General features: G+C 36.6%; 1 protein-coding gene across 1 annotated transcript in view; it reads left to right on the forward strand.

Annotated features, from left to right (window-relative positions):
• CRISP1 (cysteine rich secretory protein 1) overlaps window positions 1–17,684 on the forward strand; it is a 55,295-nt gene extending 37,611 nt beyond the window's left edge. The window contains exons 4-9 of the mRNA XM_058669713.1: window positions 4,059–4,178; window positions 7,467–7,557; window positions 8,583–8,728; window positions 11,711–11,808; window positions 14,731–14,819; window positions 17,458–17,684. Coding sequence (XP_058525696.1) covers window positions 4,059–4,178; window positions 7,467–7,557; window positions 8,583–8,728; window positions 11,711–11,808; window positions 14,731–14,819; window positions 17,458–17,585 — 672 coding nt within the window. The 3' untranslated portion in view covers window positions 17,586–17,684. The remainder of the gene's footprint in view (window positions 1–4,058; window positions 4,179–7,466; window positions 7,558–8,582; window positions 8,729–11,710; window positions 11,809–14,730; window positions 14,820–17,457) is intronic.
• The last annotated feature ends 507 nt before the right edge of the window (window positions 17,685–18,191 follow it).

Here is an 18,191-nt window from a genome sequence, read left to right on the forward strand (position 1 = left end):
TGTCAGAATACCATGAGTTATAAGGTTTCTCGCTACGACAAGACATGAATGCATCAAAATTACTAAAATAAAAAGGGGGTCTGATCTATTCTGAGGCAATTCGAGACCTCCTTGAGGACACAATGGGTCTGAAACCCAAACACACGTTAACCTTGCAAGGTGAAATGATGCATACATGCTGTTAAAAGTGCATGTGAGGGTGCGTGCTTTTAGGCAGGATGGAAACTGGCACATTGGGACACCTTAAATAAATGCTCTGTGACTGAGGCAAAGTAGGAGCATATACTCAACAAAGGACGAGAAATTAAAATGCCTTCTCACAGACATTAAAGATTCACACAGAGCAGCAAATTCCATGTGTTTTATAAGTCTTTGCTCTGATGGGTAACTAGAGAACAGATTTTGAAATATTGGATGAGAGATGGGAGAAAGAATGCAAAAATAACAAAGCATTAGTGAGTTGTGATTTCTGGGGGGCTTGCAAGAAGCCGAGCAAAAGGCATGTCAGAAGAGAAGTCTGCAAGGTAAGACAGTGAAGAAACACCAATGCCCCTCACACCAAAAAACTGCCTTCAAGAAACTGTACTACAAGAAAGTGTAGTCAAGAAAATCAGTAAATCAGGTAGGACAAAGACATTTTTTTAATATTTAGTTTATTTTTATTGGAAAGGCAGAGAGAAATATCTTCCATCTGCTGATTCACTCCCCAAGTGGCCACAGTGGCCAGAGCTGAGCTGATTTGAAGCCAGATTCCTGGAGCTTCTCATGGATACGCCACACGGGTGCAGGGTCCCAAGGTTTTGGGCCATCTTTGACTGCTTTCTCAGGCACAAGCAGGGAGCTGGATGGGAAGCGGATTATCCAGGACACAAACCAGCACCTGTATGGAATCTTGACACATACAAGACAAGGACTTTAGTCACAAGGCTACTGCATCAGGTCCTGGACAAATGCTTTTAGAAAAAAATATTAGAGGGCTTGGCACAATGGCTCAATTAGCTAATCCTTCCCTTGCAAGTGCAGGCAATAAAATAATATTTGCTTGGGAAAGTAGGTAAGGGAAGGTATCATTATAAAATATAAGTGTCATAATCAGGATTAGACACCTTTGAGATGGGCTAAAAAGAGAGGGTGGGTGAAGATAAATACAACGCAAATAAATAGAATAACATGAGATTTGGACAAAGATGGAAAACAATGAAATAATGAAAAGACTGGAGGGGAACTAAGATTAAAAAGAATGACCCATTAAATGGAAGAAAGAATAGGTTGCTTGGTAGACCAGGAAAAGAAATCGAAACTTACTGAGAACAATCTATCGAGAGAAATACACATAAGCAGGGGAAGAGTACAAAGTTTCCAATGGTGTTTTAGACAAAGTAAATGCATTTACCAGGCTGTTGAGCAGAATTAAAGAGCAAAATAAAGGGATAATTTGAGGATAGTCAGACTAAGTTGGAGTGATATCAATGCCTTATTTGGTGGAATGTATTTTCTGGAAATTCTCAACAGATAGTATAGCCAACGGAATTGCTACTGTCCTCCAAAGTTGATATATTCCCAGATCAGATACTTCTAAGTGTGAGTGACCAGAAAATGGATCAGTATTTCAGAAAAGCTGCCTAATTTTTTTAAAGGTGTATTATACAAAGGCAAGACCAAGAAAAAATGCAGAATGAGAATTAAAAATTAGTTGGAGATAGAGTGGCCTATCTTCACAATTTAGGAGACATTCTGAGCAGACAGAGCAATGTTGGGGTTAGTGGTTTGGGAGCTGTGACATCATAAAATACAGTTGATGGTCATGAGCATTAGAAGCAGAAGAGGAGATGAGGCAAGTCCTAAAGGGGGAAGAGTTCAAGGGTCAAAGAAGATGACCGTGAGAAAATGTGGGTACACGATGAATATTTCAGAAAATTAATTTCTGAACAGAACATAAAAGGAAATGAGAGAGACGCCACACCTGGAGACTAAATAAGTGGTGAGGGATGAGGAAACAGAAGTAAATAACAGAAGTTTCACTGGAGTAAGTAGAGTTATGATCTGCAAATACTATATGGAATGATTTGAATCGGAAACTTCTGCTGTAATCCACCCCAGAGCACCTTGCTGAGCGGAAAGTGGTGCCACAAGACAATGCTTTTGAGGAAATGACATCAACGCAGCAAACTCTAGAGGACCTTCTGCAGGTCATTATTTCTGCCCTCTGTATATGCTCTAACACTGTTGGTGTGAGTCACAAGTGTGGGTGCTTAGTCTGCTTTTCATGCATGCCCAGAAATTTAGGTACTGCAATACCAGCTTTTCATACCTGTCTCTGTTTGACTCCATCTCCCTACTAATATGAAATCTGTGAGGCAGCACTAATGGCTCAAGTAATTAGGTCCCTGGGAATCTTAGACTGAATTCCTGAATCTAAACTTCAGCCTTAGCTGGGGACAATATCAGGATTGGAGATGAATCAGTACATAGGAACATTTTTCTCTCCCTCTCACTGCCTTGTCTCTCTCTTCCTCTCAAATAAATAAATGAATTTATACAAGCATTAAACAACTAGAAACAGACTATTTCCAAGTTTGGAATTATATCTGTGAATGAATTTTGATGAAAGTCCTGCCATAGCTTGGGAAGAAACATATATCAGGCAAATTATACTGCATCCGTTTTGCCATTTAATAAAAGGACGGGGGAAAAAAAAGGACGGGTAGATGTGGTTTAGCACATACAAAAATGCTTTCTATAAGAGTTAATGTCAAACTAAAACAGTTCGGGCTATGTATTTTTCCTGCTTATAAAGCAGCAAAATAAAATTTAAGTGTCACAAGTTCTAGAATTATAGATTAATTTATGTTTCCTTTTTGTTTCTGAACATGCTTATTTGCGGATACTATTGTATTCCTAAACAAATAATTAGAAAAAGCACCTAAGTGGATATAGTTGAGGATATATATTCAATAGTCATCTTTTCAGTATTGAATTTCCCAGGCGTATATAGCTAGACAAGGATTCAAACGCAAGCATTTTATTTTAAAAGCAACTATATTCTTGCTTGGAGGCTGGAGAAGCGAAGGATGAGGCAAGAAAGAGGAGTCTGTAAAGCATGATTTCAATACATGCTCCACTGCAGTTCCTATTTAAAATGAAACATGCTTCAGCCTACCCTACAAATTCAATTCTAAGTTTTAAAAACTGTAATAAAAAATGTACCAGTTTGAACATCAGTATGTTATCATTGTAACATTCAGAAATCCTCTAAACTAAGGACAGGAATCCAGCAGTGTAGCACAGTGAGTTAGTCCACTGCTGTCAACGCTGGGATTTCATATGAGAACCAGTTCAAGTCCCAGCTATTCCATTTTCAATCCAGCCACCTGTAAATGCACCACGGAACTAAACAGATGATGGCTCAAGTACCTGAGATGCTGCCAACCACGTGGGAGACGGATTTATGGTTTCCTTACATAGACCCGAATTATCCCTGTCTGTTGTAATAATCTGGGGATTGAAAGAGTAGAAGGAAGATTCTTTTGCTCACTCTTCCTTTCTCCCTCTCCTTATCTTTCTTTCTGTTGTTGTCACCTGACTTTACAAAACAAAGACACTAGGAGTGGACATCGTGGCATAGCATGTTAAGCTTACACTGGAATGACCATAGACTGGTGTGCTGCTGCAAAGTCTAGCGACTCCACTTGGCAATCCAGCATCCTGCAAATGCATCTTGGGAGGGAACGGAAGATGATCTAAACACTTGGATCACTGTAAGGTTCCTGCCTTCAGCCTTTGCATCCTGCCATTGCACCCACTACGGAGTAAAACAGTGGTTGGGAGAACTCTTCTTCCTCCATCTTTCCCTTTCTCTGCCACACTGACCTTCCAATAAATAAACTTTTAAGAAACAGTCACAATGGAAAATATTATCTGATATACTGAGAAACATCAACTCAAAAATGCTGAAGATCAACATTCATTTGTTATAAATAGTATATGAATCTGCAAACAATATATATGACAAGATCCATTCAAAAGAAGTTGCATAATTAGTAACTTTCTAATAACAGCATGAGGCAGCTTTAAAAACCCTGCTGACTGAATCAACAGCTGTCCAGGAAGAAATCGTGAATCTGCACAACACCATTAGGAGAAAAGTACTTCCTGAAGCCAGCAACATGCAGAAGATGGTAAGAAAAAAAGCAATGCATGTTGGCGATTATAGTAAAAAATAAAGGTGTTTACTAGGATTTTATTCAGTTCTAGGTGCTTCTAACGTAAGAAAAGTCAGTAGGTCACAACAGATCAATGACAAGGCAAAAAGGAAGCCTAGGCCTAATAAGGCAATTATACATTCTGTTGACCACAATCAAACAGTTCTGGTTCAGGCAGTGCAACTTCATTCTTAAAGACCTGGAACAGGGCTGCTTAAGTTTTACTGTACTGGAGAGGCACCCGAGTAACTCTAAAGTACAGCACAATTCCTAGGTCTTATACTCCAAGAACCTGATATAAGAAGTCTGACATGGAGACCACCATACCTTCCCAGTTCACACAGCTGCTGACAGCATGCACAACAAACTTACATTAACAAATTGCCAAAGTTTTTCCTAGTTGGCCTCACTGAATAAAATGCATTTAAGAGTTAAGATGTCCAGCTGGTGCTTCCAAAAAAATACTGACGAATCTGTTCACTAGTCTTGGCAATCCATAAGATCATAGAGAAGCAGCCTTTCTGATATAAACCTGGGACACTCTAAAAAAATTATTTATTTTTATTGGAAAGCCAGATATGCAGAAAGGAGGAGAGACAAAGAGGAAATTTTCCGTCCCAAGGTTCACTACGCAAGCGGCTGCAACTACTGAAGCTGAGCCAATCCGAAGCCAGAGCCAGGAGCTTCCTCTGGGTCTCCCACAGGTGCAGGTCCCAAGGCTTTGGCTCATCCTTGACTGATTTCCCAGACCACAATCAGGGAGCTGGATGAGAAGCGGGGCCGCCAGGATTAGAACCAGTGACCGTATGGGATCCCGGCGGGCTCAAGGCGAGAACTTCAACCACTATGCTATCGCACCAAACACTTGGGATACTCTTTTACAAGAAAAAAAAATTGGATGAAGACATGGGTAATATAAGGTGATGAACCTCACATTTATCTCAGATTTATGGGTAATCTCAGCCTCCTTCCCTGAAATTTAGACTATCCAGACTAGCAAAAATTGGAAATAATATTTGTTTTGTGTAGATGAGGTGCGTTGTTTCATCTCTGCCTCCTCAGTTACACTGTTACACTGAAGTAAATCCTTCATGCTTTGTAAGAAACAATCAACACCTAGGAGACCATGTTTTCCCCCAGTGCCAGACTTCTAGTATGTTTCCAGTATGTTTAGAGATTTCGTCAAACTGAAGGTTAATTCCAGAGAAGTGCCAGTAGATGGCAGCATACATATTCTCAGTAGTAGTTCAATATCCGTAGCTGAATGACAGTCAAAGCAAACTGAGGGGTTGGGGGAATTCCAGAGTCTATGAAACTGTGTCACATAATGCAATGCACTTAATAATAATAATAATAATAATAATAATAATAATAATAATAATAGCAAACTCTACAGCTTTTGTTATTACTATGTTATATACAGATAAAAGTGCAGGCTGTTAAGAGGTTTTATAGACTGTTAAAACACCATTAGCCACATCATCACATCAACTGAGCCAAAGCTTCCACCTGTCACCTGCCATGAAGTGCCCAGCACAGTCAAAATTCATGGAGAATTTAAAACACACTTTTTGTAGCCAAACTATTTGAATTTAAATTCCCTCTATGTTAGTTTTGGTAGTGTGATCCTTGAAAGCTGTTCAAAATGCCTTGGCTCATTTACCTCCCTTTTCACATGGAAGAAATAGCAGCACCTTCTTTGTATATTGTTGCTAGGCTAAAGTGAAACAATACACAAAGACATGGAGTTTCAGTTCTTACTGTTATTCAGTTCTTGAGGAAGTGGCTTGGCTCTGATCTTGCTTCTAATGACAGTCAGCACTTATTGAGGTCCGATTAACAGAATACAAGGATTATTGTGTTATACTTGCTATACAAATATTTGGGAACTAAGAGTGAGTCATTCTCTGCAGACGCAGAAAATGAGGTTTAATGTATAAAATAGTGCTTGCAATTCGACTGCTACAAAACAAGTAGGGTAGATTTCTAAGTCAGCTGTTTTCCTGAAAAAACTAGCTTAAATTCTTTCCAGCTTCTGAAAGAGAAGATATATCTGAATGTCCTTACCAAAATGGATTTTCTGAATTCAAGGGCCAGTTCAATGAATTGAATTTCTTTTTAGATTTCTATTAATTTATATTTTAGTTCTAAAATTTAACAAACTTAAAATATTGTCACATCTACCTCACGTATGGATAGTGTACACATATGCATAAATGACTTTTTCTTGAACAAGAATGATAATATCACAAAATGAGGTGTTCATACACAAATATATGAAAGATCACATCCTTCCCACGGCTTAGTAATATTTCATTAAATACTCATACTTCATTTTTTTTCAGTGATGTCTTGATAAACATCTAGGCTCATTTTATATCTTTGGTTTTTTTTAAAGATTTATTTATTTTTATTACAAAGTCAGATATACAGAGAAGAGGAGAGACAGAGAGGAAGGTCTTCCGTCTGATGATTCACTCCCCAAGTGAGCTGCAACGGCCGGTGCTGTGCCAATCCGAAGCTGGGAACCAGGAACCTCTTCCGGGTCTCCCACGCGGGTGTAGGGTCCCAATGCATCGGGCCGTCCTCGACTGCTTTCCCAGGGCACAAGCAGGGAGCTGGATGGGAAGTGGAGCTGCTGGCACCCATATGGGATCCCGGGTCGTTGAAGGCGAGGACTTTAGCCGCTAGGCCACGCTGCTGGGCCCATTTTAAATCTTTGTTATCATGAATTCTGCTATTGCAAACAAGGGTGCATGAGTCTCATCTTTGATATGTTGATTTCACTTCCTTAGGACACATTTCCATATGTTAGTTACATTTTTAGTTTTCTAATGACTCTATATGGTTTTCCACAGCGATGATACCAATTTGCATTTCCACCAACAGTATATTAAGGTACTCTTTTTTCCACAATCTTGTCAGCATGTTAGTTTTTTAATTTTCAGAAAATAATCATTCTAATTAGAGCAAGATGACATTCATTGACATTTCTGTTTGTGTTTCCCTGAAGCTAGTAATCCTGAGCAACTCCATATTGTCTGTTGGCCCGAATCACGTTCAATATTTTGCTGATACGATTAAAACTGCACTGTTTTCTTTTGATTTTCTTTTTCTATCCTTTCATTTACAGTCTGTGTGTATTCCAAATGTTTTTGTTTGTATAACTCTAGAGTTCACAATCCCTGGAGTTTTAGAAGCAACAAACTAGAATCTTATCATGGAAATGTTCATTGATATGATTTTTATTTTCTTCTACTGCAGAGTTGGGGAGAAGACGCTGCAGAAAACGCAAGAACTGTGTCAAAGTACTGTGATACGGAAGGGAGTGACCCAATTGACAGGAGACTTGAAAGTAGGTATATATCAGTATGACTTATTTTTCAACACACACACACACAAGGCAGGGACTTAATGAAACCAGGAGCAGTGAACCGCGTCATCCCGGCTGCGTTTGCTGGTACTGGGGTGTGCTGATAACTGCTTTGTTCTCACTGATGTTTACAACTTGAATACGTAAATGTTTCGATTCTAAATTCTGATCTTCAGGAGAAAAGAAACCAAGGCTCTCAAGGTTGATAAAGAATTTATCCAGGCAATTATAGATTTTTCTTACATTTAGTTAGTCTTGGCTACCCACAAATTACCATTGACATTACTTTAATTTTAGAAAATGGAGAAGTACATATATGAAATATATCATAGGCAATTTTACTGCACTATCTGGAGAAATATCTTTAATTCATAAAAAGAGCTTATTTTAGGATACAAAATTGTGTTAGTTTAAAAACAATTAATGCTTTCTGCACAGATATCAATCTGTACCTAAATTCTGAACATATATTTTATTATAAAATGACTAAAAAGTATTAATATGTCATCTACACATTCAGACTATTGTAAATTGTGACTTAATATTACTGAGCAGTGAATTAGCAATCTCGATTTTCTTGGATCCAGACAGAGGAAGATTATTCCTCAACTCCATTTTCAGTCAGGAACCCATACCACCAGTGGATGCCTAAACAAACAAATATTCATTTTAAGTTCACTGCATGATGAAATCAGTTGAGGCTGCTTTCAAGCCAAAGAACCTGCTTATCACTCTTAATTTATTTTCAACCTTCTCCATCAGCTTTACGGTTGCAAATGTCAATTCATCTGATTTCAAGAATTATTCATTATCTTCTACTTTTATTGTTCATTAAATTGATCAACCCCAGATCATTCCCAAGGAGAAAGATTTCCAGGTGGAATACAACCAATTTTGCCTCTACTGTCTAATCAGTGCAGCCACCAAAGAATATAAATGAGAAAAGTGTCCTTGTATAATAATTCCAATTTTTGAGAGTATGACCCTGAACTATTTCCTCCTTTCAGATACCTTTTGTGGAGAAAACATTTATATGTCAGCTTTGCCTTACTCATGGTCCCAAGTGATTGGAATCTGGTATAGCGAGTCTAAAAATTTCAGCTATGGAAAATATGTATCACAGGATTTGGTTATAACTCATCATTACACTCAGGTAACAACACCCATTGGCTATGGGACTACTATTGAGGTGAAATAAACGTACATGCCAGGAAGATTATCATTTTAATCATTTTTGAGTTATACAGAATAGTTGGCCAGAAGTGTCAAGTACACTCCAATGGTAGAGCAACCACTACCAGAAGAACAATTTAACCTTCCACAAATGGAAACTCTGCCCCTACTTAACAATGTTGATCCTGCTTCCCTCCTCCACACTCTGGCAAGGACCATTTATTTTCCATCTCTAGGAATTTTGAGTATTTGAAATAACTCAGTTAGATGGAAACATACGACATTTGTCGTGTTCTTCGTGTCTTACTTCATTTAGCATAATATATTAAATCCAAAGTCATATTATATAGTGTGTCAGACTTTCATTTTTTTTTTGCTTCAGATACCATCAGCTTTATTTTTTTTATTGTTTTTCTTCAGGTTGCTTTTTTTTTTTTTTTTACAGTGTGAAAACTGAGTTTTTATTACATTTTTGACAATCTTTACATAGTTAATTACGGTAAAAAGGTTCAAGGGCTATAGGGAAGTGGGTAAGACTATTATGTCCATATTGTTTCCTTCATGTATCTGAGGTAAAGAGGGATATTGAGGGAGAAGCCCAACCCAGTTTTTCACCCACCCCAAGTCCCGGATGTGGGGCATGCTCTGAGATACTTGCTCAAGTGGTTTTAATAGTTCACCGGTTATAAATCGCTGCCAGTTTCGCCACTCCAAGCATGATGAGGTCGTTGAAGAATCCACTGATTGACATAGTCCATCACAGAGTCTCCATTTGCCCAGTATTTCGCTGCCAACATACAGCTGAGGTGGTTGATTGACTTGTTCTTTCTTCTGTCTTGTCTTGGTTAGGGTTCTGAGTCCGGCATTTCAATTGGGGAGATCCCCGAACAAACTTTGAGGTATTACCAGACCAGATTCTTGTATGTTCTAGCAAGCACAGGGCCTGGCGCAGTCCATCGCCACGATCAGCTGGTGGTTGCAATTGCTGGGTTGGTTCTGTTTTCAGCCCCAACTTCCATTGGAACCAATGGGTATTGCAGTCCAGCCTGGTTTTGCCCAGCACATACTCGGACTTCGCATAAACCAGTGCGGGTTGCAGCCTCCGCAGCTCCTACTACTAGGAATAATCCTGGATGTTATTTTGTCTTTTTAACATCCAGGATTATTCCTAGTAGTAGGAGCTGCGGAGCTCTGTCAATAAAAAGATTCACTAGGGTGGGCCTAATAGTGGATTCTTAAGTTTGCAGCTCATATATGCTCTGCATTTTTCAAGTGAAGGAGGAATAGGTACACATACTCTGCACTGTTTGGAGTCGGAGCAGTTGTTCCAGTTTTTTAATACATCTATGTATTTTATTCTTTTAATGCTGTTCTAACTATAGTGATTTTGATTTTCATTTTAAGATTATCTACCGTTGATGTAAGAGAAAGCATCGAGATTATTGCTAATTGGTTGGAAGGATTTCAAAATAGTGGGGCTATAAAAGTAGACCCTGGGAGGAGTGGGGAGTCATTAAGAAGTGATTTAATGTAATTCATGTTTCAAAAAAATCCAGTTTTCTAGTAAAACATGCATTAACCAAAAATCCTAAAATACATTAAAGACGTAAATACTAAATAAGGAAAAATTGATGCCAATATTTATCACAGTGGTGAAAATGCAAGTTGGAATGCCTGCTTCACATATCAGAGTGAGAGTCTGAGATCCAGAGTCTAACGTCTTTCTAGGTGCACTCTGCAGGAGGAGGTGACAGATCAAGTAGCTAGTTTCCTACAAACCATGTAGAACACCTGCATAGAGTGGACTGCTGGCTTCCGCTTGGCCCAGTCCCAGTTCTTAAGGCCATCTGGATATGAAATAATTCATAAATTATCTCCTTGAATGTGTGTCTCTGATTCCCTTTCAGAATTTCCCCGTTTTAGAATTTCTGTCTTTAAAATTTAAAATAAGCTTAAATAAATGAATGAATAATTTATAAAATCATGGGAAATGCAATAATAAAATACAAAACAACTATTGTTCCAGCAACTGGAGATTTGGGTATGCCCATTGATGATGTTTATTGCTTGATTCCAAACAACCATTTATGAGGTTGAGTGTAGCTTAATTACATCTCATTTGGTCACTGCTAAGTACCACTCATCAAAGAAGTGGTAGAGATGGAATTGAGCCTAGATCACTGTGCCTTGAAAGACAATTCACTGTACACAATGTACATTTTCTGATCCATTAGAAAACTACCTTCTATGATTAAGTTTCTAGGTAGGGCTATTATGTAAACAGCCTTCTTCATGTTAATTGATTTTCCATATACCTGTGGCAATGAGGAGAGAATAAGCTAGAGTTAGTGTTAGCCATTTGTATTTCTTAATGAGATCTTCACTTTCTACATCCAATCAAGGTTGAACTTAGGAGTGTTAACGCTGTGTTCTAATCATCCCAAGGTAAACATGATATTATGATCTGAGAAATGAGGACAAAGTGCATACACATTCCATGTGTACAATGGTTAATTATTTTTGTTCATTTTCAGCATTAGCCTATTTATTGCAAAATAATCAATACCACTTCTTTGCTTTAGTATACATATATATATAACACATATATATATAATATATCTCATATCACATTCAAAAGGAATGTTGAGGATTCTTAATTAGAAACACTCAATGTGTGTGTGTATGTATATCCAAAGACAAATACATGAATATAAAAAGTGATAATCTTCTATCCACCAAAGCAGGATTATTCTGCATGATTTTTACTATCAGTAACCAGGGATATATATGTGTATGTGTATTATCAAGACACATAGGAATCCTATTAATTCTAGGACTTCTTAATAAGTGTGTTCTAAGCATCCTAAAAGCAACAATTCACACATTTAAACAGAATGAAAGCATTGATATTGTATTCATTTAATATCAAATGAATAATAAAATAATTCCTTTATCTTTACAGCTCATTTGGGCCAGTTCTTACCTCATTGGCTGTGGTGTTACAGTATGTCGAAAAGAAAAGCTATTTTACTATCTCTATGTTTGTCACTATTGTCATGAGTACGTGTTACCGAATTCTCACAGCTTTTAAAACTATGTTCCCCTAAAAAAAAAAAAATCTAGCATAGTTTTTTTTTGAAAGTTGTAAAAGAAAATATTTTTTAAATTAGGTAGAACTTTATGGATAAATGACTCTATCAATGCCCACAAAATTTCACAGACTCATTCACATGCACACACATCTTTATATTTCTGTACCATATTTTTCTTAAAGTACTAATATCACATTAATAGAACATAATAATTCGGACTGAATTAATGGTAGTCTTGCTATTTGTCGATGATTCTGCAGTAACAAGTTATTCACACAAAGACACAAGTTTCTTGGAAGCTAATTTAAGCAAAAGCACAGGGATATTTACTTCATCAAAAACAGAAATAGGTTTAGAATTCAAGACCTGGAATTTCGAGGCCAGGATTCTGGGACATCAGGTTGAGGTTTTCTGCCTCTGATCTAGCCTCTGCAATCCACATGCAAGGCCAGTGTGGGCTGAAATGGAGTGGAAATGGAGTAGGAAACAAACTTAATGGTATGTTCTTTCCTATTCTTAGCTTTATGGTTTAAAATTAATATATAGGGCCCAACACGGTAGCTCAGTGGTGAAAGTCCTCACCTTGCATGTGCTGGAATCCCAAATGGACACCAGTTCTGGTCCCGGCAGTCCCACTTCCCATCCAGCTCCCTGCTTGTGGCCTGGGAAAGCAGTAGAGGGGACCCTGCACCTGCGTGGGAGTTCTGGAAGAAGCTCCTGGCTCCTGGCTTCAGATCGGTGCAGCACTGGCCATTGTGGCCACTTGGGGAGTGAATCATCCAATGGAAGATCTTCCTCTCTGCCTCTCCTCTCTGTATATCTGATTTTCCAATAAAATAGATAAATCTTTTAAAAGATTAATATGTATTCTCTCAAAATTTACCAAAAAATTTGCAAATTTGTTCATAAATTTTAAAATTCTTTTCACTGAAAATTTCATTTCTTTAATCATTATTAAAATAATACTGTGTCTTCTGTTTAGAAACTAAATTTCATAGATGTCATAGATTCTGTCACAGATGCTAGTTATAAATCTTAGAGAAGTTATAAAGACTGTTTCAGTGAGTAAATGGCTTCCTTCTCCCTTCTCCTGTGCCTATGAAACACGATCAACAAAACAAGGATAACCTCAGAGCTTTACTTCACGAGTCCAGAGGTGGTTATGAGAAAAGCAAAGTTATTCAGAACTACATGTGTTCACCTACAAATTCCAATTTGATGTCACTTCCACTGATGAAAATTCATGATGATGGTCTACATGCCTCCTACGGCTAAATATATTGTACAAGTAAACCTCCATAGTAAGGAGACACAAACATGGTGTTTAATGAGTGATTCTCACATGTGTACCACAGTCAAACACGTTCATGATGAATTAATAAGCATATTTAATGTGATAACATGATAAAACGCATAGATTTTAAATGGGCCTCCAATTTCACTGCTAGATTCACCAGACTGCGTATATAATAGCTATGGAGGTCTACAGAAGTTATTGCCCGTACTTATCATATCTGATCTCAACCGTTACAAATTGGATAGTGTTCGCTTATGCAAGCTGTCCTGAAGGCAGTGATGACTACCATACTAAAACATACCGCAGGCACATTTTGGAGGAGTTTGTGACCTGTTGTGAACCATAATGAACCAAAAACAGAAGGTGAGGCACACAGAGTGCTGTGGAGATTGAGTTTTCCCTGCCCAATCTTAATCCAACTTCCTAAGCCTCTTAGAGAACTTAGCAATTATAAAGTGAAATTTTAACAGCTGTGGTGTCAAACATACAAATATCAGATTCTTTTTCAATCCGAATGTGAGTTTTCTGATTTATGTGATACTAATTAAAACTCACATATTACGTTCATATTGTTTTTGGTCACCTGCGTCTCTTTCCTCACATGCCAAGTAACTCAGAATGAAATATTTGTATCCAATATCTTTTGCTCATGCCGAACACGTGTGATTGTGGCACATGCAAAAGCAGGTGTTGAACACCCTGCTTGTAACTCCATAGTATGGAGGAGAGGCATGCTTCTACATAAAACGTATTTCTACACAAAACATTAATATGTATCAAGTTCTTAATGACATCTTGCAAGGTGAAATTAGAGTATTTTCAATTCAACTCACTTAAGATATGCTTTTAGAAATTGTGCCACATGTAGGAACTTTTCATTTGTTCAGACGTGGTCAGCTCTAAAGCAACAGTGGTGCTTATGAAAGCTTGTGAAGCACCAGGGAGTGGAGATAAAGGAAAGTTGTACAGCAGACACCAAAATACAGTTAGAAAAATTCTAGTGTTTCATGGCATATGGAGGGGGCTGTATTTGATGATAATACACCATGGGCCATATGAAAACTAGGAAAGTGGAGTTCACAGGCTGCAAGTGTAAAAAGAAAAATGAAATGCCAATTAATTTATTTGATAGTTTCCACCAAATATGTGTGTTGAGATTTTGCATTGGTCCCCATAAAATATGCAAGTGTTAATAATTAAAAGGTAACATTACCATGCTGTTTTCCATAATATCTTGAAAAAAAATTTTTTCACCATTAACAAAGACAGCATCTTACAGTAGCTGGCTCAAATGCTCTGCTCTTGCCAGAAGTTGAGAAGCAGTAGTCCCGAGTAGGATTAGGGATGTGACTGTGCAGAAAGAGGTGCACATCCTCTGGAAAATATTTTTAGGTAAATCAAAATCACTGGTTGCATTTGCTTAAAAATCACATGTATCTACGTGTTTGTGTGTATATAGATATACCACATCCGTATTAACAATTAGTGTCACTGGTTATTTACAAGAAAGTAAACATGATTAATTTTCAAATTTTGTTTTTGCTAGAGAGTAAAATTTTATATATTTGACAACGTTTTGTTTCCTTCTTTAAGGGGAAATGATCCTGAAAGAATTTATTTGCCCTATAAGAAGGGCACACCTTGTGGAGATTGTCCAACTCACTGTGATGATAAGCTTTGCAGTAAGTGTTACATCTGTTACAAATTCAATTTTCTTAAACTTAACCCATTGATCTGGGATATCTGTCTATATTAATCACTGAGCAACATTTCATTTCTCTTTTTTACAATTTTCATCTCAAACTTACTGTAAGAAATATCAAAATTATTTCTCTTTATCTTCCCCAATCCCCGTTCTAATGCAAGAAAATCTATGATTTAATTAATGGTAGTGGACTTTGGAATGTCCAGGTGTGAGAGCTTGAGCCCTTATTCAGATTAATTAAGGTTAATGTGTGTAAAATGCTGTAAGTGCTGTATTTTTTTTCCCCAGCTTTAAAGACATTTCTGAACTCCTTAATATAGTTCACACACCGGTGCATTGCTTTCTTCATCAGTATTCTCACTGGGGGACTCCCTAATTGCCTGTCCATTTTTGGTGCCCTAAACTTTTTTTTTTTAAGTGAGAGACCAAACTGTTTCCTTTGAAACTCCTGGGCAGTGAGAACTTAGCTGGTGCTCACACTGCCTTTAAAGCATCACCTTTTGTTTCCTAAGTATGTCTAACTTCAGATTAGGTATTAACCAAATGTGTGTCTATATTCATCACAACTATCATTGACTGTTAAAGTTCCTTTCTTAATCCCTAGATAGAGTGGATTCATAATTTCAATGTCTGTAGCAAAACACTTTTCTTCTCCTGATTCTATTTTTTTATCTTGATTTTACTTTTCCATATTCCATTTCTGAGAAGAAATGTAGCTGAAAACAATTGTCTCTCCCTTTGAAGTACCAGCCAGTCATTTGTACCTTAGCAGAAAGAAGCAGGAGTGGTATTTTTTAATCCAGCAGAAAAGACCAATGTTTGTTGTTACATGAAAAGAAATGTCACAGAAATAAAAGAAAAATAAGAAAGAGAATTATTGTTCTAGAACATTCTTTGGTGGAATCCTAAGTGATATGTATTTTGTAACTTGCAAGTAATGGGTATTAATGAAGCACATGACTCTAAGAATTGGCTATATTTAGTAAAAGTGATACTAAAAATTTTAAACCTAGATATGTAGATACAATCCATTTAATTTGAATACAAGGCAAAAAAATTCCTAAAAAGTATTTATAAAATTGGGCCAAGTATAGAAACAGACAAAAATAAAAGAGGCTCTAAAAATTCTTAAAGATTCAGAGAAAAAATATTTAATTTATAAAGAAAAACTCGTCATTCTCAGACTACTGTATAACAGAATACATTGCATTAGCAATGAGTAACTGATTAAAGACAATGTGTTGTAATAACCTTGTCAATTACTGATCGTAAAAAAACAATCAAATATATGCTTTCATCTGTAAGTGACTCAGGTCATAATATGACACCCACATACCATCTCTGTCACATTTTGATAAATCTAATATAATCATTATCCATGCAACTGAAAGATAATTTGGGGGAAGTAAGAAAACAGAAGAATACAGATAAAAATAATTTAAAAACACATAAATGTGGGTGTAAAGCTTATAAAATTGTTATGAACTCAACATGGCTGATCTTTATCACTAAAAATGAAAGGGTTTGAAATTTTTACTTTTTAGTTAAATGATGAAGATTTAATAAAATTCTAAAAAATATATTAAAGGAGGTAAAGAAATTACAGGCACATTTGCCTTCAAATATAAAAATCCTTGACTAATTTTAATAGAAAAACTCACATTAAAAGATGCTTTAGCAAATTTTTACTTGCTATTACAGTTCTAAAATACAAAGGATTTGGGGGTTCTTGGTCAATGCAGCAATAAAAGTCTGCATGACATGCTTACATCATAGCTCTGAGTGTCCTGGTTTGAAGCCTGTTAAGTTCTCCATCCAAGCTTCTTGCTAATGTGCACTCTCAGAAAAAACTCAAGAACATGGGTCCCTTTCTCCCACATGGGAGACTCAGAGTTCCAAACTCCCGCCTTCAGCATGGCCCAGTCTCGGCTGTTACAGGTGTTCAGGAGTGAGCCAGTGGATGGGATCTCTCTCTATTACTGTCTATTTCTCTCCCTTTCAAAATAATTAAATAAGTTTATGTTGAAAATATTGGAACTCTTCATAATAATGTGCATAATTTTACTCTTAAATGTACTTGATATGTACGTGTACAGATGTTATGGAGTAGAATAAGTTGAAAAAATCATGTAATGTAATTTAAAATGCTTCTTGGGTGAGAGATATTATACACTTATTCAATGTGTACTTTCAATTTAGTTTTAACATTATATATATTACTTCTATTATTGCACAGCAATATTTTAAATATTAAATTATACATTATTAAATAAATCAAAAGGAAATTAACAAAATTGTTTTAATTTATATTGCCAATGGCATTGATGTTTAGCAAAAAAAAGCAATTGCATGCTTGAAAAAAGGATCTATATCTGATATTTGTAATTGTATTTCTACAAAATATTTTTAGTGAAAATATTAGAAACATATTTTAGTGAAATATATGAGAGAATGATATTGAGTTTCAAGCCTCTGGGTTCAGCCTAATCCTGTCTTGGTTGCTGTAGGCATTTATTCGGTAAATTCTCTCTATTTCATATTATATTTTAGTAAACAAATAAATAAGTAGAGCTTTTAAATAGACAATGTTATATAAATGTACTGTTTTCTTTCAGCTAATCCCTGCCTCTTCTATGATGAACTCACCAACTGTGAGACAAGAGTGAGAGCTTTGGGATGCAGTCATTCATCACTTAAATTACTCTGCAATGCTACTTGTAACTGCGACACTGAGATAAAATAACTCTGTTACAACAATTATAATGCTCCAGAGAGATGAAGAGATGTCATTTGTATGGTATCTTTTCCTTAGTTTATTTTATTCTAATATTTTTGATGAATTTCACTTCAGCTTATTTATGCTAACGATCACAATTTTCAATAATTATATATGGACACCAGTATTATCTGTGCTACCCAGCCTGTCCCAATACATTACGAAGTGATGTTTTAAAGCTTTTTTACTGCTGGAATGAAAGATTGAGTTCATCAGCTGCTTCAAGTATAGAGGATATGATTTAGAGTTGATAGCTTGACAAAACTCAGCTCACGATGACATGATTGAGCCCCCAACAGAAACCTGTGACTAAGCACTGTCTTACCTGTTTGAACTCCCTTCCTGTTTTTCTTTGCTGGCTCCAATCTGAGGTTTTTCTGCGTGAGTAAATTCTTCACTTTCTGCTTTTGCATTTATTGCAAACTAATCATTAAAAATCTACGAGCAACCAAGAGTCCAATCTCAATATCCACAATGAATATTACCTACTTGCAAGTTGTTTAAATTTATCATCTCTCACTGTAGTATCTATCTGCACATTTGTGGAGCAAGAAGAAATAAGTTATGTCATTA

The sequence above is a fragment of the Ochotona princeps genome, chromosome 1 (assembly GCF_030435755.1).
Source record: "Ochotona princeps isolate mOchPri1 chromosome 1, mOchPri1.hap1, whole genome shotgun sequence".
Lineage (NCBI taxonomy): Eukaryota > Metazoa > Chordata > Mammalia > Lagomorpha > Ochotonidae > Ochotona > Ochotona princeps.